This window comes from Perognathus longimembris, chromosome 23 (genome assembly GCF_023159225.1).
Source record: "Perognathus longimembris pacificus isolate PPM17 chromosome 23, ASM2315922v1, whole genome shotgun sequence".
Taxonomy (NCBI): Eukaryota; Metazoa; Chordata; class Mammalia; order Rodentia; family Heteromyidae; genus Perognathus; species Perognathus longimembris.
Genome location: NC_063183.1, coordinates 26,496,094 through 26,518,258, shown reverse-complemented (window position 1 = coordinate 26,518,258; position 22,165 = coordinate 26,496,094). Strand labels below are relative to the sequence as shown.

The 22,165-nt window shown below is 41.3% G+C and overlaps 1 protein-coding gene across 5 annotated transcripts in view; it reads left to right on the top strand.

The window, feature by feature from the left end:
- Tmod3 (tropomodulin 3) overlaps positions 1 to 22,165 on the top strand; it is a 38,951-nt gene that overhangs the window by 3,787 nt on the left and 12,999 nt on the right. For all 5 annotated transcript variants that reach the window (XM_048332163.1, XM_048332160.1, XM_048332161.1 and 2 more), the window contains 2 exons: positions 14,460 to 14,651; positions 17,594 to 17,750. In XM_048332163.1, the coding sequence (XP_048188120.1) occupies positions 14,526 to 14,651; positions 17,594 to 17,750 (283 nt within the window). In that variant the 5' untranslated portion in view covers positions 14,460 to 14,525. The remainder of the gene's footprint in view (positions 1 to 14,459; positions 14,652 to 17,593; positions 17,751 to 22,165) is intronic.

The window sequence follows — 22,165 nt, the reverse complement described above, 5'->3', positions numbered from 1 at the left end:
TCCCTCTTTCCCCCTCTGGATTGAATCTTACTATACTGGAATCTCCAGGTCAACTAGTGTTAAAACTCTATAGGAGGAGCGTCTTGGACTACAGATACATGCTAGCAGCCCAGTCTTTTTATGTGATCATATTAGAGTGTTACCAAAATGTTTAGGGAAGCTAAACAAGCTCAGCTCTTGGGTATGGCAAGAAAAGAATTCAGGCAAGACGTGAACAAGGTAAAGACAATAGAAAAGTTAATTACAAGTATAGTTTGTGACATAGACGTCATTTGGAAGATGACTGTGTAGCTTATGTTTACCTTCCAGTGTCTTCCTTGTTACAGAGATGGGCCTTTGGTTAGTGAGGATTGGATGGCTTTCTGATTGTGCGTCCCCTCTCTGTTTCCTGTAAGATTGTGACACCATCGATGTACTGTCCTATACTAATTTCTTTACTCCTTTTTCTTTGCTCATTCTTTTGTAGCCCCCTGTCTATTTCAGGTTTGGGGGTATCAGTTTATCTTGCCATCTGCAAGCTGTTATAGATAGATCTGATTTTCTCTGATTGACTGCTTTTCTACTAACTTGTATCAAGAAGATAATAAACTTTCACCATAGTTATAATTTGCATTTTCCTGATAATTAAGGATGTTGAATGTTTTATCGTGTGCTAATTGACTATGCAGTATTTTCTTATGTCAAGTCTTTTGCCTTCTTTGTTTCATGGAGTGTGTGTGTGTGTGTGTCTGTCTGTCTGTCTGTCTGTCTTGAGGCTTGAACTCAGGGCCTGGCACTGTTCCCGAGCTCTTTTTGCTCAAGGCTAACACTCTACCACTTGAACCACAGCTCCACTTGTAGCTTTTTTTGCTCAAGGCTGGCACTCTTGGGCTGGGGATATGGCCTAGTGGCAAGAGTGCTTGCCTCGTATACATGAGGCCCTGGGTTCAATTCCCCAGCACCACATATACAGAAAGCGGCCAGAAGTGGCGCTGTGGCTCAAGTGGCAGAGTGCTAGCCTTGAGCAAAAAGAAGCCAGGGACAGTGCTCAGGCCCTGAGTCCAAGCCACAGGACTGGCAAAAAAAAAAAAAAAAAAAAGGCTGGCACTCTACCATTTGAGCCACATGCTCTACTTCCAGCTTTTTGGTGGTTAATTGGAGATAGGAGTTTCACCCCTTAGTATATGTAGAGTTGTGCAATTATTACCACAATCTACTTTAGAGCATTTTCATCACACTGTAAAGAAACCTCTTACCTAATTATCAGTCACTATTTACTTCCTCCCAACTCTAGGCAACCAATAATGTGCTATTTCTATGAATTTTCCTGTTCTGGACGGTTCACATATACCATGTGTTTTTTTGTGACTGGCTTCTTTCACTCTTGTTTTCTGGATAGTTTGTATAGAAAATTTCTGAAATTCTGTCAGGCTTCCTCCTCAGCTGTGCATCACATGGTCTGTAGAGTTAGATACTTAGGGCTCAGGTTCATGTAGTCAGATTCCTACATCCACTCACTAAGGAAAGTTCACACACACACAAAGACAAACTTAAGACCAAGGTAACTGATACACAGTGATAACCCTTTACAGTTTTCTATCCAGATATATTTAAAACTGTAACATCACTGCCAGTACATGCCAGGGAGCACAGTTCCTGAAGAGTGAGAAAATGGAATCAAGGTGGGCCAGATTCATGAGCTGAATTGAAGAATATTGTCTTGATCGTTAAAAAAACAAACCATTTCCCAAAGCCTTCATATGTGTGTGTGTTTTACCTTGTAGCAGTTGTCTTGCAGATACATATTAATTGATACATACATAGATTTGAAAGTAGGATTGTGTCATATCCCATCTTAAGCGATTGTATAACAATTCTTTTAAGCAGGATATTATAACTAATAATTACACATTGCAGCATTTCCACCTGGAAAATAATAGCCAATAAAATATTTTAGTTTCTTGGGTGTGGTGTCACAACTTGAGCCAGGAATCATAACCCTTGACAATCCCAGCAAAGGGAGCTAGGGCCCCTCACGGGGATGTGTCATGTCAGGCCCACCTTGGTCAAGCATAGTACAACTCTAGGATTTGTTTTCAGTCATGATGACCTCTTAACCTAGGGTTCTTAAAGACACCCCTCCCTTTTCTCATCAGTGGACCTGCTGTGGGCACTGGGAAGCCAGATGTAGTAGGGTGAGGGAGCAAGGCCTAACTTGGGACATATCAGTGAGTGATTATTTCAAAGCCAGCTCCTTGTTGTCTGCTGTTTTTCCAAATACCTACGGTTGATTGGAGAAAAAAACCTCAGAACCAGACATAGAAATGGACTGAGACAGATCTGCATGCTTTTACATCTGTAAGGCCTCTGGTGCAGCTCCTTGTCAAAGAATCTTAATTTCCTTGCCAGGATGTGGTCAGAGATCCCAAGTGGATTCCTGGGGGTAGTTTGCTATCCTCCAGAGAACAGTTTGTCACTGAATCCAGCCCCTTAGCTGTCCCTCCTGCCTCAGAAACCACATTCATTCGCTGTCTGCCTCCTTATCTTTCACTCTTTTCCCACTGCTAAAACCGTAGTTCTTGCTTGCATATCCTTTGTCTAGAACAGAAAGTTCGTCAAAGAAATGGCCCTTGAAGAATACAAACAGGTTTGGCCATGAAGGGGAAAGGCTATTTCAGGTGTAGTGGGATGATGTGATCTCTGGACTGGATGCAGAAAGGCTTGGAGATGTGCTGATTTTTTTTGTCTGTAATACAGTGTGGGTAACTAGCACCCCATTCCTTTTACCTTTTTTCTCCTTTCACTGGCTTCCTTCCATTCTCATCCTCACCCTCTTTTAGTCTGCTTTGATAGCTCCCTTTACACACACGTGCATGCGCACGTGCGTTTGTGTGTGTGTGTGTGTATATATATACATATATATATATATCTTTCCCATGTAGCGAAGCCTATCTTTTTCTGACCACCCACAGTGATCTCTTGAATTTCTTTAGCACTAATTTTCAGGCCCATTCCTTTGGGAGCTAATTATATATTGCCTTGATTTTTAAAAATAGCTTTATTTGCATGTTCCACTTTCCTAAACAAAGTGCATTAGTCAAGGTTCTGGGGCCTGAGGGATCACAAACCCACCACAGCTAGCTTACTGTGGTATTGGGGTTGGGAGTTGTAGTGGGTTATTATTGTAAAGCCACTGAGCTCTCTGAAATGAATTACATAGGTAGAACCTTCACCCCCTGACTTGCCTGGATTCTCTTCTGCTTCTTTCCATGCCTCTGCTCCATGCTAGAGTGTCAGTTTTGATGTTAAAAAATGGTCTAAAGTAACAATATAATTGGTCTGGATTACTGAAGTTTCTGGGGTCCTCCTTAATCCTGTGCCCAAGGCTAGCATGTACCCCCGTCCCTCCCTGCCCAGCCTTCTGTTCTCTTCCCTGTAGAATGCTTTTCTCTGCTTTCTCATGGCTATAGTTTCCCTCTACCTTCAGTTTAAATGTTATGAGGCTATTTCCAGATTTGATGAGACATAATCTGTTAGATTTTATCTTCCCAATTCCTGGGAAAGAAAGTGTTAGAGTGGGACCTATACTGCTTGGGCTGGGGATGTTCTTTGTCCCAACCAGCTTTGGTAGCTGGGGTGTTGTGTACTTGCTAAGTCCGTATACTTCATAGGAACCTGGGGTAAGGGTAGGTCACAATGAAGAGTTTGGGTTTGATTATCCAAAACATGCTTCTTCCTCTGGTACCCAAGGCTGGAAGGAAGAGACTATAGAAGAAAATGACCACGTGCTTTACTTTGCTTTTTCCTTTCCTCCCTCCCTTCCTCCCTTCTGTCCATCCCTACACTGCATCTAGTAGATCAACAGCTAAAACATCTAATATCTGTATTTTGTTGTAACTGCCTGGCCACTTGACTTTTTATGGTTAACTTGAAAGCATGACAGGCTATCCAGAAAGAACAATATTTAAAATATTGTTTTAGCATTTGGAAATTTCTAAGTTTATAGCAAATTAGAGCAAGTTTATAATAAATTAGCTATTTTAAGAGAAATATAAATTAATTTACTCTGCCTCTACCCAAAATAGGATATGGTCAACCAGGTATTCCCAACATTCATCTGAAAGCTTACTGAATACCTCCCCCTGATTATTTTATATTAATTTAGGATTTATCATGTTTTAGGCACTGTTTTGTGGACTGATAATGTAAAAATTGGTCCCTACTTTTAAAGCACTCATGTTCTAAAGCAAAGATAAGGTATTTACACAAGTGATTATGGTGTAATAAGATAAATATTGGTACAAGTTTTGGTGGAATGTTGACTAGCCCCTTTCTTCTGATGTTTTGTGTTTATCATTTACTCTTCTATATCTCCTTTAATCTTTGTCTTTCTCACCCAACCTCTGCCCCTCTTCTGGAATAATGCAGCATCCCTTAAAAATGAACTTTGAGAGGGCTGAGGACATGGCTCTAGTTGTAGAGCACTTGCTAGGCAAGCACAGAGCAGAATTCAATCCCCAGTACCACAAAACAAAACCAGACAAAACACTCTGAAGATAAAAATGACATTATTAGCTTAACATTTGTTTCTATCACTTTATTCTGTATTAGGAAATGTTAATTATTCATACATTTTACTCATTCATTCAGTGAGTTAATATATAAGCCCTGTGCAATAGAAGTACCCTAAAGTATTTCCATTTTACAGATGAGCAAATGGAGAGACAAAAATAGTTCCATATGGGGCTGGGAATATGGCCTAGTGGTAAAGTGCTCGCCTTAAAAATAGTTCCATATCTGCTTGACACTGTAAAGCTAGCAAAAAAAATCTTTTTTTAAAGTAGCTGTACACATAATTTCATAAGTCAGGTTATGAGTATGTTTCTTGATCAGTGCCACTCCTTCCATCCCTTGAGATAGGATATGCTATGTGGCTTAGGCTGGACTTGAACTTGAGTATCTAGGCCCTGTCAATTCTCTTGCCTCCGCTTCCTGAAAAACTTTGACTAGAGGTGTAAAATACCACACCCTCAAAATCTTTTGTGGGTGGTGGTGGTTGTGGGGCTTGAACTAAGGTTCTGGACACTGTCCTTGAGCTCTTTATCCTCAAAGCTAGCGGTCTGCCACTTGAGCCACAGATGTGCTTTTGATTTTCTGATGTTAATTGGAGATAAGAACCTCATGGACTTTTCCTGCCTGGGCAGGCTTTAAACTATGATCCTCAGATCTCAGCCTCCTGAGTATCAAGGATGATAGGTGTGAGCCGCCAGCACCGGGCAAAAACGTGTTCTCTCATACTGATATGAAGATTTAGCCAGTTTTATTTATCATTTAAAAATAATTTCAGGGGGCTGGGGATATGGCCTAGTGGCAAGAGTGCTTGCACCCTATACATGAAGTCCTAGGTTCGATTCCCCAGCACCACATATATAGAAAATGGCCAGAAGTGGCATGGTGGCTCAAGTGGCAGCCTTGAGCAAAAAGAAGCCAGGGACAGTGCTCAGGCCCTGAGTCTAAGGCCCAGGACTGGCCAAAAAATGAAAAAAAAAAATTCAGATGGGAAGAAAATGATGCAGATACCTTCTAGTTTGTGCTAAACACACTGCTTTATTTTTACAGCCCATGTTTTTCATGAGGATTCAAGTTGTTAAGAGGATGTTTTATTTTGCTTTTCAAAAACATGTAGAGATTTTTCACTGTGTGAATCTTATTTATTCCGTTCTGTGTAAATTAAGTCAATATTTATGATAAATTTAAAAATAATAATTTCAAATTATTCTCCTAATGTGAATTTTAAAAGTGTCCTGGACTTCTGGTTTGGGTCCTTATCTCCAGCTCTCAGCAACTCCCTTTCCTTCCCTGCAGTGGATTTAGTTGCCTTTTACTTCTGTTGACTGTCTTGACTTCTCTCACTTGCTATTAAAGGAAAAATGTCCTTTAGCCTCTTTTGGAAGAACTGATGCCAGAGTGGACCTTATGCCCCAGGGACAATGAGCCAAGCATCTTAGCCAATAGTAATGGTTCCTGTGACTTTTCTTCTTTCAGCAGTTCTGCTTGCTTCCACTGTCACAGGTCTTAATACCAATTTGTTGTTCTTTCCACCTCCACTCCCTCCCACTTATTTCCCAGAAACCAGCCCCACGAGCTGTGTGGTTCTCATTATTTTAGTAATTATTTACATGGTTTTATTTTTTTGAATTGTTATGTGTTTGTATTTAAAACCATTTTAAACTGATACTTAAAACATAAAGATTGTACGTACGAATGGGGGCACTATGTCATGTTTTGTTACATGTGTACATTTCATAATGTTCAAATCAGGACAAATGTATCTACTCAGACATGTATCATTTCTTTATGGTACAAATTTTCAAAATCCTCCTCGCTTTTTGAAATGTTCACTGCACCGATATCTGTACTCACTCACTGTGCCCTAAACCAGAACTTCTTGTTCTTGTGTGACTGTGACTTGGTGACATTGGTCACTCTTTTTCCTCTTCCCCTCCCTGCTGTTGTAGGTATTGTCTAAAGGCTTCTTTTTCAAAGGTTCTGGTGGTTTTTATCGTTTATACTGTTACTATCTGGGGAAATTTCTGCTTTCAAGCCAGAGGATTTGTACATTTTGTCTTGAAACCTCCAACAAAAATCTGAGAATACCCCATCCTTCCGGACTGCGTGTGCTTCTCATCTATTTTTTAAAACTTATCAAGGAGTAATTTACATACTATAAAATTTATCCATTTGAAAATAAATTAATTTTCAGTGTACAATTTGGTCATATCAAATCTGCTTTCCTGACAGATTCCTCAGTCCTGTCTGTGGTCTGTAAGAGGATGGTCATATTCCTCTGATACTTTTCTGTTCCCAGTATCACCTATATGGCTTGTTTGGATGTTGCTCCTGGCTTCCCTGTGGCCCCTTACTAGCACCCCTGTGGTTACTGTTTCAACTTTTCATTGCAAAAAGCATGCTGTTCTTTACAGTTGGGCCCAGGGCCGGAGTAAAGAATTGGCTCCTTCTGGGCTGGGGATATAGCCTAGTGGCAAGAGTGCTTGCCTCATATACATGAAGCCCTGGGTTCGATTCCCCAGCACCACATATACAGGAAACGGCCAGAAGTGGCGCTGTGACTCAAGTGGCAGAGTGCTAGCCTTGAGCAAAAAGAAGCCAGGGACAGTGCTCAGGCCCTGAGTCCAAGGCCCAAGACTGGCAAAAAAAAAAAAAAAAGAATTGGCTCCTTCTGCTTACTGTTGTCGAAGAACATGTGTGTGTGTGTGTGTGTATCGCGCGCGAGTGTGCACACACGCGTACCAGTCCTAGTACTTGAATTTGCTTGTACCTAAGCTTCTTTGTTCAAGGCTAGTGCTCTACCGCTTGAGCCTTACTTAGCTCCACTAGATGTAAGAGTCTCATGGACTTTCCTGCCCAGGCGGGCTCTGACCTGTGGTTCTCAGATCTCATTCTCCTGAGTAGCTAGGATTACAGGTATGAGTCACCAGCACCTAACTTAGTGCATGCTTTCATCCTGCCTGACAATGACTGTGGAACCTCATATTCCTTACCTGCCCGAGAGGCATCTGGATACACTATGCAAATAGTAGTGTCATGCCTCTTCAAACAACTATCAGAATCACTTCTCCCTGTTTATGTGCAAATTAATTGGTGATAACAAAGTTTGACATATCCCCAGGCTTCTGCAATTGTAGAGAGTAATGCCAGTGGTATTCCTGAGTGGGCAGGTTGTGCCTCTGCAGATGCGTATGAAATGCCTTTGCCATGTAGGAGTGAGACAGGATCATGTAGGCATAGCAGCTGGCCTGGAACCCAAGAATCACTGGCAAGTCATGGGCTAAATAGTGCACTGGACATGGTTGACCTTTGCCCTTGGAGGAGAGAGTCAAGGCAGAGAGAGTCAAGATGGGGTTGGAGGGGCTTGAAGGGTTGGAGGTAGTCTTTAAAGTGTGCAGTTTGGAAAGGATGGAGAGGTGAAATTTGGGGTTGCATAGGGAAACTGAGGCAGTGAGCTGAGGGTGAACTTGGACATCTGTGAGACCCTGAGAAAGCCAACCTGGTTCAAGTATAAGATAGATGCCTGGTGATTCGTGGTGCCAGCAGAAAGGGGGAGTTTTAACAAAAATCTTAACAAGGGAATTTTGTAAGTAAAGGAATGAAATAAAAGCAGTGTTTCGGGTGACCAGAGAAGCAGGCTACATTAAGAGCTGTAAGGCAATGATGTAGAGTCCAGCAAAGGCTTTGTTTAGAGCCTGGGAAAATGGGCTTTGTAAGGCAGTTTTTTTTTTTTAACTTCCTCTCTTTATGAGATTCTGGAAATTTCTCCAGGTCCTGGAGCCTGTCCTTGGGAGGAGGGGCAAGGTCCAGAGATACGGAGCTAGAGAGCCTGCTATTTCCCTAGCTATTTCCTTAGGGAAAAGGTCTTCAGGAAAAAAAAAAAATCACAGAATTGGCCTCAATCCCAGTTTCAGGGTTTTAATTAGGGCCTTTGGCGACAAGCTGTGGAACATGAGAGACTATGTAATTATGTAACTCTTCAGTTGACGTTTTGTTATTGATTTCATAGATTGTTAGCTTACCAAATTAATGTTCTAGACTTCTTTTTTATCTTGTTTTCTTTCTCCCTCCTTTGCTCTTTTTCTTTTTTGTGGTTCTGGGCACTGAACACCACTGCCTCATGAATGCTAAACATACACTACCATTGGGCTGAAATTCCTTAAATTAGAATCTTTCCACCAAATCATTTTTTTCTATTAGTGGGGTATGGCATGCATAGTACTGGTGGGTACTGGTGGTTCATGCCTGCAATCCTAGCTACTTAGGAGACTGAAGTCATGGTCCAAAGGCAGCTTGGCAGGAAAGTTTGTGATACTCTTCATTTAACCACCAAAAGACTGGCAGTGATAGAGCTCCATCCTTGAGCAAAAAAGCTCAGGGACAGTGCCAGTCCCTGAGTTTGAATCCCATGACCAACACACACACACAGAGTCACAGACAATATTTCCTTTTCTTTCATCACACACAGCATCAACATGTAGCAATTGGTTGCATGGTTGTCTAAATAAAAAAAATGAGTGAACAAGTATGACCTAAAAATCAGTAGTGAGCATGGAATTCTCTCCCTGAATTCTCAGCTATCCAGTTTCTCTCTGGTTTTTCAGAGTTGTTCTCAAGGCACTGAGTTTTGAAAGTGGAATGCTTGGGGTCTTTTGTTAAGCATAAAGGATTTCTTGTACTGGAGAAAAGTAAGTGAAATTTAAGGACTAGAATGGGTACTCCTCTAAGACACCTTAGAATGTGACTTGAAATCAAACCCTTTATGAAATACGCTTCACAAAACTTTTTTCCTAAATTCCAGCTTTGTTTACCTATTTTCCTCTTCTAAAGTCCTCTTGAGAGGCTTGTATATAAAACTTATTTAAGCCAGGTTTGGAGATGTAAGTCTGTAATCCCAGTACCTGAGAGGAGAAGCCGGAGGAAAAAGGATGAGTGTTCAAGGCCACACTGAGCTGTACAGAGAGATCTGTTCCCAAAAGCTGATAAAGAAAAATGCAGTTAAGCTAGAGACAATAGTTACTTTAAATTTGTGTGTGTGCATGCCTGCATACCACTACTGGGGCTTGAACTCAGGGCCTGAGTGTTTTTCCTTTAGCTTTTTCACTCGAGGGTAGTGTTCTACCCCTTGAACCACAGCTCCACTTACGGCTTTTTAGTGGTTAATTGGAGATAAGAGTCTCATGGAGCTGGGTGCTGGTGGCTCACACCTGTGACCCTAGCTACTCAGATAGCTGAGCTCTGAGGATCACAGTTCAAAGCCAGTTCAGAAAGGAAAGTCCATGAGACTCTTATCGCTAATTAACCAACTGAAAACCAGAAATGGCGCTGTGGTTTAAAGTGGTAGAGTACTAACCTTGAGCAAAAGAGCTCAGAGACAGCCCTCAAGCCCTGAGTTCAAGCCCCGTGACATACATAGGTATGTACATACATACATACATACATACATACATACATACATCTCATGGACTTTCCTGGTTGGCTTTGAACCTTGATCCTCAGATCTCAGCCCCATAAGATTACAGACATGAACCACCAGTGCCTGGCTGCACTTAAATTTTATTGTGACATTACTATTGATGTTTAGCATTGCCAGGCAACAGATTATCTTATAAGATAATCTGGAAGTGGATAAAGTAAAGAGATGTCTTATTAATAGCCTCTTTCCAGTGCCCTTGGACTATGCTTTAAACATGGGGGGTGGAGAGGCAGGACAGGGCCCAGGGGAGAATCAGGTTTCTTTTTGCTCTTTGCTCAACATTGCTGATCACCACTGTTGTAAATTCAGAGACATCAGCAGTTAGTGTATCAAAAGAAAATGGGAAACTCTTAAGTTTGTACTTCCATGTAACCTTATAAATGTCTCTCAGAGTCGAATTTGAGAAATCACAGTCTACTTTGAGAGACATTTATAAAGTAGAAAGGGAGAATAAGAATCTACTCTCAAGTGCTTTTCTTTATCCCATGGTCCCTTTCCTCCCTGAATCCTATAGCAGGCCAGCCCTCCCCAGAATTGTACATTAAATGTGACAGGTATTTATTAATAAGTATATATAAACATATGTTGATTTGAAGATGGGAGAATCAGTGCATTGAAAGGTAGTGTATTTTGGAATTCAGAGTTCATCCCAAAATGAAGCAGAAGGATCTGATTTGAACCCCATGAAATTCACAAAGGATGAAACTGAGGAAAGATATCACCCTTTGTTCACAAGCATAAAATTCAACTTGCTCTCAGCCTGAGTTCCTTTGGACCTAGCCTAGTTTAGAATTTATACATAGTTGAATGCTTACTACTAACTTGTTGGATTAAGAAAATTCTTGTAAGAGGAAGAGTGAGTCATTCCTATAGTTCCTTTTGGGAGAGCAAGAAAGAAAATCCTCAGATCAAGCTCTTTATGGACTTGGAATGGGTTCAGCAAATTGATTGATGACTGAGCTGATAAGCTTTCCCTACAAGTTACCTCATACTGTATTTGGTTTTGTCCATTGGGTCCATTGTCAGAGGCTCTCTGTAACTTTATTACCCGAGAGACTTGTTTGTATGATATAATTTCTTTTTTAAGATTTTTTTTTAAAGTTGAGAAACTGGATATGCTAAGGGTGTGGCTGTTTTGGCATTCATCTTTCATACACACAGAGTGACTTCCTCTCAGACCTTGCTACAGCTCCACCAAGAAGAAAAGGAGAGGAGATGAGGTAGGAGTGGGAGCTGACTTTCTGCTTTGAGCCAGAAAAGGAAGTGAGTTACACATAGGAGCCACAGAGTCTTTCAGTAGGGTCTTACTGAACTGGTATGAGTAACCTGTTTACTATTTCAGAAGTGATCTAGCTGCTTTTATACTTTAAGGTCGCCCTCTTTAACCTGCTTCTAATTAAATCTTTTCTTTGCTTCTGGGCTGCCTTTCAGACTTGAGAATTTTCCCCTTGCTTGTCTTTTGGCATCTGTAGATCTCACTCAAAAAAATTAAAAATGGCACAAGTTACAGGCAGGAAAGATCATGCTTCTTTAGCTACTCTCATACTTGAGTTGTATCTTTTACATGGAGCTACACAGAGAAATCAGCCACTATTTTCTCAGACTTCTGTGTGCAAAGATGCTGTCTCAGCCACAATGGTGATGCATGCCTATAATCTTAGCACTCAGAAGGATAGAGCTTGAAGCTAGTTTGAGCTGCACAGCAAGTTCTAGGACAGTCTGGACTACACAACTAAGATCCTGTCTAAAACAAGCAAGTAAAGTAGCTGTCTGTCCCGGATGTGCCCACATCTGGGTCAACTGTCACATCTCAAGAATATCACAAAAGTCATTATTTAAAGTATTGTATAGCAGAATTGATGAACATAAGAATAGGTCTAGATGCATCTTTTGTACTTATATATTGTATAAAAATGTCTTACTGGGGCTGGGAATATGGCCTGGTGGCAAGAGTGCTTGCCTCCTACACATGAAGCTCTCGGTTCTATTCCCCAGCACCACATATATGGAAAACGGCCAGAAGGGGCGCTGTGGCTCAGGTGGCAGAGTGCTAGCCTTGAGCAAAAAGAAGCCAGGGACAGTGCTCAGGCCCTGAGTCCAAGGCCCAGGACTGGCCAAAAAACAACAACAACAATAAAAATGTCTTACTATAAAACTAATGTACATTACATACAACTGAAATAAGGACTTCTTTTTTTTTTCTTTTTTAGAAGGTGGTTGTGGTAGGTACTTAGTCTGAATACTTTTGTCCTGCCCCCAAACCCATTCACAGATTGAAATGGAATCACCAGAGTGATGGTATTAAGGAAGGGACCTTTGGGAGGTGATGTGATTGTGTGAACAGTGCCTATAGAAAAGAGGCTCCAGAGACCTGCCTGGCCTCTTGAACCACATGAGGACCACCTGGAGGAACCAGTTCTGAGTCAGCGCGCAGATCAGACTTTGGATCTGCTGGCCTCTTGATTCTTGACATAGAAACATTTTCCCTTAGGCTATATCAGAATGATCTCAAAAAATGTTTAATAAGAAAAGGACGTGGGGGAAATGAGGGAGGAGGTAACAAATTGTAGAAGAAATATTGCCTTAGGTATGAAACTGTAAACCCCTCTTGTCATCACTTCGACAATAAATTATTCAGGAAAAAAAAAAGAAAAGGAAGTTATAAGAGAAGGTATAATGGTAGATCCCTTTACCTAAGAAATATTAAACAAGGCAAACTGGCTGGGTGCTGTTGGCTCATGCCTATAATCCTGGCTATTCAAGAGGCTGAGATCTAAGGAACGCAGTTTGAAGCCATCCTGGGCAGAAAAAAAACTCATCAGACAAGTCTTATCTCCAGTAAGCTATTCATTAAAAGCCAGAAGTGGAGCTGTGGCTTAAGTGGCAGAGCACTAGCCTTGATCAAAAGAAGCTTAGTGACAGCACCCACACCCTGGGTTCAAGCATATATACATATATATATATACATATATATATAAATGCTAGGTTAACTAGTCATAATTCAGTATAATGGTTACCATGGAGGGAGAGATACATCTGTATCCATGAGCGTGGGGGCACCAGTAATGTCCTATCAAGTGGGGCTCATGTTTATGTTTATATCTGTTTGTTTGTTCATTTTTATTTTTGTGCTGGTTCTGGGGCTTGAACTCAGGTTCTGGGTGCTGTCCCTCAACTTGTTTCCCATAAGGCTAGCCACTTCTCGCTTTTTGATGGTTAGAGATATTGTTGTGCCAAGTTTCAAGACCACCCCAAGAAGACCACCGAGATTCAGACACTCCGAAATGCAAAAGCAAGGCAAGGCTTTATTTAACGAGCTGCCAACTCGGGCCTCGTCCTACCCACAGACACAGCGGAGGTTAGGAGGAAGCCCCGAGCTGTGATTACACAGGGCTTATAAAGGCAAAGAACAAGGTTACAACAATCAGCTGTGCAAGCAAGATTAGAACACAGGTACAAATCTGATTGGCTCAGGGTTCGATTCTAAAATGGGGTTCACGTGGTGGGGCCTAACTTCAAAGTCTGGCACCTCAATATGAGTCTTGAAGATCTATTTGCCAGGGCTGGCTTTAAACTTCCATCTTCAGATCTTAGCCTCCCCAGTAGCTGGGATTACAAGTGTATGGCCCTGGTGGCCAGCCAATATTTCTTTTTGTCTTCGTTTTTGGTACTGGGGATAGAACGCAGGACGTTGCACTTGCTAGGCAAGCGCTTTGCCACTGAGCTACCTACATCCCAGCCCCAATATTTCTTTTTCAAGTCTACTGTTTCAGAAACAATTCTTTTTAGTGGCAAGAGTCTACTGCCCCTCGGGGGAGTATGTTGGTATTCCCCTGTATTGTCGCATTGTTCTGTAGATAGTTTATAGTAAAACAAATGTAGCTTAAATGTACTATGCTAATGCAAAGGGCTCTGGTAGAATAATTTGAAGTAATTAATGGAATGGGGGGGGCGGGGGCGGGTGTTTGGTCATGGGGCTTGAACTCAATGCCTGGGTGATATCCCTGATCTCCTTTTGTTCTACCACATTGAGCCACATCTTCTACTTCCTGTTTTCTGGTGGTTAATTGGATGTAAGAGTATCATGGGGACTTTTCTGCCTGGACTGGCTTCAAACCTGGATCCTCAGATCTCAGGCTCCTGAGTAACTAGGATTACAGGCACCTGATGGAAAAATTTAAATTTAGGTTATATTGTAATTTCTTTGTCCCTAAAATTCAAGTAGCTGTTTTAATGGGTTTGAGTTTTACCCACAGTTGATTATTTTGTCAACAAACATAGAAAAGTATAGACATTGGCTAATCCATAGATAACAATAGACTGTGATAGAGAATCTAAGACTATGACATGGAACTTGTATTTCACTTACTGTAATAACAAGTGAAAGTAGGTAAGGTAAATAATATTTACATGTTTTTGTTCCTTCTTTCCACAGCTTTAAGAAATTATAGAAATCACCTCTGCCTGTCCCGCTTAGCAGGGGACGTCTACACAGCAAATCATGGCACTCCCATTTCGGAAGGACTTAGAAAAGTACAAGGACCTAGATGAAGATGAGATTCTTGGGAACCTGTCAGAAATGGAACTGAAACAACTGGAAACTGTTCTGGATGATCTTGACCCTGAGGTAGGTGCAAGCCTGGGTTGGCTTCAGACCTTGATCCTCAGATCTTGACCTCCCTGAGTAGCTGGGGTTACAAGTGTGAGCTATTGGCTCACACCTCCTATTGTCTCCTGCCTCACTAGCCTCTCAGGCCCAAGCCACCACACTCACTATTAAGTGAGATGGGAATCTCACTAACGTTTTGCTTAGCTGGCCTTGAACCATGATTCTCCCGGTCACTGGTATCTATGACACCACTGTTCTCAACTGTCTTCTCCAACATATTTATTCTCAAACATCTCCTGATTTTTCCCCCCCGCTAAGAAAACTTTTCTCTGTGTGCTGGGAAGAATGTTTTTAGTTGATTAGCTCTTTGAGGTAGGCTAATACTTGTTCTAGAATTTGAACGAGGGCCTTATGCTTGCCAGAGACACTCTACTACCTGAGCCATATTCTTTTCAAGGTAGCATCTCACTTAATGCTGAGGCTGTTCTAAACTGTGATCCTCTTACTTTTCCCTGTGTTGCTGAGGATGACTGACTTTGATCAGATAATACCATATTAAAAGAATGGCAAATAATATAAGCTATAAGAGTTATAATGAGATCAGGAAAAGCTTCCCTTGGGGGTAGGGAGTTATAGTCTTAAAACTGAGCAGCAAATGGTCAGGTGCTATGGCTTAGACCAGTAACTCAAGGACGTGGGAAGCAGTGATTGAAAGGATCATTGTTCAATGATCGCTAGGCAAAAAGTTAGTGAGAGTCCCATCTCACTTAATGAAGTGAGTATGGTAGCTTGGATCTGAGATGCCAGTGAGGCAGGAGATAGTAGGTAGGAAGATTGTAGTCGTAGGCAAAAACAAAAGATCTTACCTGAAAATAAAGCAAAAAAGACTGCCTGGTGCCGGTGACTCCACTTGTAATCCTCATTACTCAAGAGGCTGAGATCTGAAGATCACAGCTCAAAGCCAGCCCAGGCAGGAAAGTCTGTGATGTGAGATTCTTATCTCCATTAACCAGCAAGAAGCCAACAGGTGGAGCTGTGGCCCAAGTGCTGGAGCACTAGCCTTGAGCAAAAAAGCTCAGGTACAGTGCCTAGGTCCTGAGTTCAAGCAACTAGGACTGGAACACACACAAAAGAAACTAGGAGCCTGACAGTGGTAGAGCATCGATCTGCCTGCCAAGTGCCAGGTTCTGATTTCAAACAATAACAAAACAGCATGGATACAACTTCACAGGGAAAAGGGACCAATCCATAAAGACCTAGTCATGGAAAGAAGTATATGACAGGCACAGATCCCTCCCATTCACTCAAGAGGCAGGTCACATGAAAACCCAGGGAGGCAGGTCTTGCTGTGAATATCTTAGAGTGCATTGAGGCATGCCCCAGAAGTGACAGTAATTTCTGCAGGTACATCCTCATACTCCCTCACTCCTCACTTTTGTAAGGTTTCTCCTAAGTTTATTCTTAAGAATTTGATCTTTTTTGATGCTATTTCTAATTAGTTTGTGCTTTCTGGTATTTCTTTTTCTATATTGAAGATTATTAGCTATTACACATGGCTTTATGTCCTAGCCTATCAAATTGTTTTATTGCTTGAGTTAGTATTATCACAGATACTCTGGATTTCCAGAGTGATTACCATACTCATTTGCAATTTAAGACTATTTTTGGATACCTAACAAGAATTGTCATTCCTTTATCACAGGGGTTTAATTTTTAATGTTTTGAGGAGAAAAACATCTTTAAGCTGTGATAACATGGTGGTTTGGTTTCCTTCCACCTTGGATTTGTCTCTGTACTTAGGTTTTGTGTATGTATACCTACATAGACACACAAAAGTAGAAGAAGCTATCATGTTGTATTTAAACATAAGCAGATAAATGTTAATCTTCTGATAATGTACATTTTCTCTTTCACATTAATGTGCATTTTTTAAATCATGGGACAGATTGCATAATTAAATGGAAGTCATTATGAAGAAATATTTTCAATGACTATTTAAAATTCTTTTGCGATAGATTTGTTGTTTCTGTTGGTCATGGGGCTTGAACTCAGGACCTGGGCACTGTCCCTGAGCTCTTCAGCTCAAGGCTAGCACTCTGCCACTTGAGCCACAAAGCCATTTCCAGTTTTCTGGTGGTTAATTGGAAATAAGAGTCTCACGGACTTTTCCTTCCCAGGCTGGCTTTGAACTGTGATCCTCAGATCTTAGCCTCCTGAGTAGCTAAGATTATAGGCATGAGCCACTGTGATAGTTTTCCTATGTACATATTTGCTGAGTAGTTATTAAAACCTTAAGCATGAAAAAAACTTTTGTTTTTGAGATAATATCTTGCTGTGTAGCCCAGGCTGGCCTCAAACATGTGAGTGATGGAATATAAGTGTGCCGTCAGGCCAGTCTAAGATTGCTTAGTGAGTTCTAAGCCAGCCTAGACTACATGAGACTCTTGTCTCAAAAAAAAAAATCAAACATAAAACTATATAACAATTCCTAGACAGTTAAAAAGTAAATGGTATTTCCTACAAGTAGAATTTTTTCTGAAGAAAAAAGCCTAGGAAACTATTTTAATAATAATGTAAGCACGGAGTGGGAATATGGCCTAGTGGCAAGAGTGCTTGCCTCATATACATGAAGCCCTGGGTTCGATTCCCCAGCACCACATATATAGAAAACGGCCAGAAGTGGCACTGTGGCTCAAGTGGCAGAGTGCTAACCTTGAGCAAAAAGAAGCCAGGGACAGTGCTAAGGCCCAGGACTGGCCCCTCCCCCCCAAAAAATAATAATGTAAGCGCATACTACCTGATTTTTTAAAGGCTCCTTTGTTTGGAGTATGTTTGCTTTACTATGCTACCATCATGCAGTGAACTGTTTATTAGTCTTGAGTATGGTTCTCTCGTATGGGAAATCTCCAGAAACACTGGCATGCTTGGTGGTTCTAATGACTGACCCACTCTCTTGGCAGAATGCCCTCCTGCCTGCGGGTTTCCGCCAGAAGAACCAGACATCAAAATCAGCCACAGGGCCATTTGATCGAGAACACCTGCTTTCATATCTGGAGAAGGAAGCTCTGGAGCAGAAGGACCGGGAAGACTATGTGCCCTACACGGGAGAAAAGAAAGGTAAGCCTGGGCCTTTGAAGGCTGTAGCTTGATTACATTAGGCTTTCTTCTTACAGGCAGGTATGGAGATAAGTCTGGTTGTAGAGATACGTCATTGGTAGTCTTGAAAGACAACATACTGTTGACTTAAAATTTTACTAGGCTGTTTGGATGGTTTACTTAACCATTTTTATCAACTTGGTCAATAAGTTCTTTTCTTCATCACTCATTAACAAGGTTTTATTACACAATGGTTTTATAGAACACTCCCAGTTCTCTAAAGTCAGCAATCTAAGGGTAAAAAATTTAAATCCATCTAGTATATCTAAAGAGTGCATATAACTAAAGCAGTGCTCTATCCTAATTTTTCCTGTGTTTTAGGTGGAATGTCAAAAAGTACCATATTTTCATAGATGCTTTTAAAAAGGTATCTTCCTTAATGATTGGTTATGATTGCTAATGCTTCATTATCATTACTTTCAGGAATTTTTTTTTTAGTCTAATTTCCTCCCATTACAGTTTCCAATCTTATGTGTATCATCAGTGAACAAGTACAGAGACCAAGTACAACTGGGTTCTTAAAAATTCTCTCTGTGAGTTTCTCAGCTTTCACATAGATCAGAATACATGTGGACCTATGAAATCTAATTCTACCTGTACTCTTAGTTGGGATATGGTATAGAGAATGCTTGGGGCAAGGTGGCAGCCTAGCACACCTGAAGACCAGCTTTCCCACCTTGAACCTGTCATGCTCCAGGTAGGAGGAAAGGCTTAGAGATTAGTGCTTTATCCTCATAAGACTTTGGCCTTTATTTGGAAAGGAATTCTTTTGTATCAGAACTTTTGGATGGTTTTGAGAAAATTAAACTAGCAAATTCATATAGTAAAGGACTAGTGAATGGGTTTTAAGGAAGTTATTCATAAGGCCTGTATCTGGCTTTTCCATAGTTATCTGTCTCCCTCACCCCATTCTCTCTGCTCTTAGGGAGGGAGGGAGGGAGGAAGGGAGGAAGGGGGGGTGGGAGAGAGAGAGAGAACGAGCTCCAAATGAGGGTAGAATTTCTTACTTGAAAGAGGTCATTCTTTGCTAAGGGCGTCCACTAATGAGGTGAACCCCACCCATATTATCGAGAGTAATCTCCTTTTTTCCAGGAGTTTAGATGTTAATCCCATCCAATGACCTTAAGAGAAACATCCAGAGCAATATGCAATTTGACCAAATATCTGAATATCATTCACCAACCGAGTTGACACATAAAATTAACCATCACAGAACTGCTGGAAATGGGACCAAACCAACGGTTGAAAGGAAATACAGAGTTGTAGTGTGGTGGGTGAGTCACAAAGACAGCATAGAAGGTATTTGCATCTGTACAGATGTATCCAAGTTTCTGAAGTGCTTACATAGAACAGCTGTTTGAGGACAAATATTAGTTAACTGTCTTTTATTAAAGAATAGCAGTAGAAACAGAGGGAGAGATGTCAGTAGAAAAAGTGTACAGAATTTGAGGACAAGAGCTGGGGATATGGCCTAGTGGCAAGAGTGCTTGCCTCATATACATGAAGCCCTGGGTTCAATTCCCCAGCACCACATATACAGAAAACGGCCAGAAGTGGCGCTGTAGCTCAAGTGCAGAGTGCTAGCCTTGAGCAAAAAGAAGCCAGGGACAGTGCTCAGGCCCTGAGTCCAAGGCCCAGGACTGGCAAAAAAAAAAAAAAGAATTTGAGGACAGGAAGAGAAAATAGATGTAAAAAGCTGCATTGCTTCCAGAAGCTTCCTAATAGGCTCTTCTCTCATAATCTTTAGTTATTTAGGAAAAATATCTTGTTCCCACTAACAGTATAATAGGGTTCCTTTTTCCCCACATCCCTGCCAACATTTATGTGTTCGACTTCACAACGTTGGCCATTCTAACTGGGGTGAGATGGTATCGCAGAGTTGTTTTGATTTGTATTTCCTTTATGGCAAGGGTATAATCACACACTTTTAAGATTTAGAGTATATGTCAACATCTGAGGAGGAATGAGACCTAGTTAAGTTACCTTGTGTTGTGTCATAGGTGCATTTGGGGGAACATTTTGTTCTGCGTTAGTAAATGCTCTGCTTTTAATAGTGCAGTTTGATAAGAGCAAAAAGATGATGTTAGGCTGGGTGCCAGTTCTGTCTGAACCATACAGAAGTCAGAGCTCTGCCATGCATTCGTCACCTGTCACAAGTTGCACACATCTTCAGTATTTCTTACTGACATTGCTGTGAGTCTTCCCCCATTGCTAATATCACATCTCACCTTTACCTAACCTGAGACTTTTTGCATTATACTTCATGGATGGATGAGAGCCATGACTGCACCTATTATTGCCCTACAGAGGTTTGCTATTGACTTCTATTGGTGTTGCTGACTCACCTGGGATGGGCTCTTCTCTTTGTCCCCAATACTCCTATCTGGCCCTTAGGGTAGAGCCCTTGTTTTTTCTTCCCCAACCCAAGAGTGGAATGCTTGTGGTTCCTTCTCAAGGATCCCACATATCACTCCACCTATTTTTCTAAAGTAAACTTAACCAAGTAGCCTTCAATGAAGGACTTCTCATATACTTTGCACCTACTGTGCTTTGTACCGTTTCTTCCCAAGCAGGACAGCTTTCCAGAAAAACCTTGTCATCTCTTTTACTATGAAAATAGCTTCCTTCGCTTTGCTGAATTCGCGATTTCTCTGTAGGAAAGTTGATCTCTCAGTAAGCCAGGATCATCATGGTTACAACCTGCCTGAATCACCAGGATTAAGTGACTGCCAGTGGGCAATTGGCATCCAATAAATTCAAGATAAAACTGGATCTTAGTTTTGTAGTGCTATTTTGTGAGTCATGAATATCCCTGCCCTCGTACTGAAGGTGATGTTTGAGATGGGCTGCTTTAACTAGTCCTGCAGATACTGGTGTCTCCTTTTTAGAGCAGAGCAGTCCTCTGTATCTTTTGACTCTTTGTCCTAGGTGAGGTAAGGGTTAGCCAGGCAATGGGTCATCACATGTGAACACCTTGGCTATGGCCTGCCTTTTTTTTCACTTGTGGAGCTTAAACTCAAGACCTGGGCACTGTTCCTAAACTCTTGCTCAGGGCTAGTGTTCTACCACTTTGAGCCACAGTTCCACTTCCAGTTTTTGAGTGGTTAATTGGAAATAGGTTTCACAGGGACTTTTCTGCCCATGTTGGCTTTGAACCATGATCCTTACATCTCACTCTCCTGAGTAGGATTATGGGCGTGAGCCACCAGTGCCTGGCTACTATACTGCTTTTTATTGTTTCAAAACCATACTATAAGGCTATGTCATTGGATTTTTTTTTACCTGATTATATCCTCTTGACTAAAACTGAAGTTCCCAAATAATTAATTTGTCACCCTGTGTCCTTGCAGTGTCTTCCTAACTCATGTCTGGTACATAGACACACTAGATGCTAATTGAATAGAATGTATGTATTGGTGACCATGTTATATCAAGCAGCAGGTGTATTTGTGTCTTCCAATGAAAGGAAATGCGTCCTCCTTTGACTTTGACTGCTATCCTTTAGTTTGTTGTTGTTTTTTTGGGGGGGGGGTGGAGCAGAGGTTTCTGGGGCTTGAACTCAGGCCCTGGGCACTGTCCCTAAGCTTTTTTTTTCCCCCTCAAAGTTAGTGCTTTTCCACTTGAGTCACAGCTCCACTTCCAGCTTATTTTGGTGGGTAATCGGAGATAAGAGTCTCATGGACTTTCCTGCCTGCTCTGGCTTAGAGCTGCAATTCTTAGATCTCAGTTAGGATTTCAAGCATTATCCCCCATTGCTAGGCTAGTCTGGTTGGTTTGAGGTCTATATGCTTTCTGTCAAAAGGGAGGGATATCCCAAATCACCTTGGAGATTACGGCGGGAACAAGACAGCTTCTAAACAAGTAAAATTAGCTAGAACTTTTCACCTCTGTAAGAGTGACATGAATAAGGGCCATCTTACTATCTTGTTCAGTTTTATATGTTGAGTAAAGACAGAAAGTGTGACTAAGGTAATTCTTAACATTTGATGTAATTTTTAACTTTGTACCAGAACAAGGATGAGGACTAATAAAACAGAGGCCCTTGGCAATGTACTTGTTTATGAGGGTCACCAGATGCCTACTGAGTTTGTCAATATAAGGATTTTGGCAGGATATTCTTTTTTTTTTTTTCTGGGCACAAACATGAGTCTGGATAAATGCCATACATTTAAATTACTATGCCCTGACTTCTTTTCTTGCTTTTGGCTATTTTCTTAGCTTTCTTTTGTAGTTGCAGAACAGACTTAACGAGTAAGAGCAACAGTCCATTTCTGTTTGTTATGCTTCATTTGAGGATGTGTAGGGGAAACATGTCAGTTCATGCTTGTCTAAGAGAACCTTTTCTGGACTGGTCACTGCTTATTTTATATTTTGCC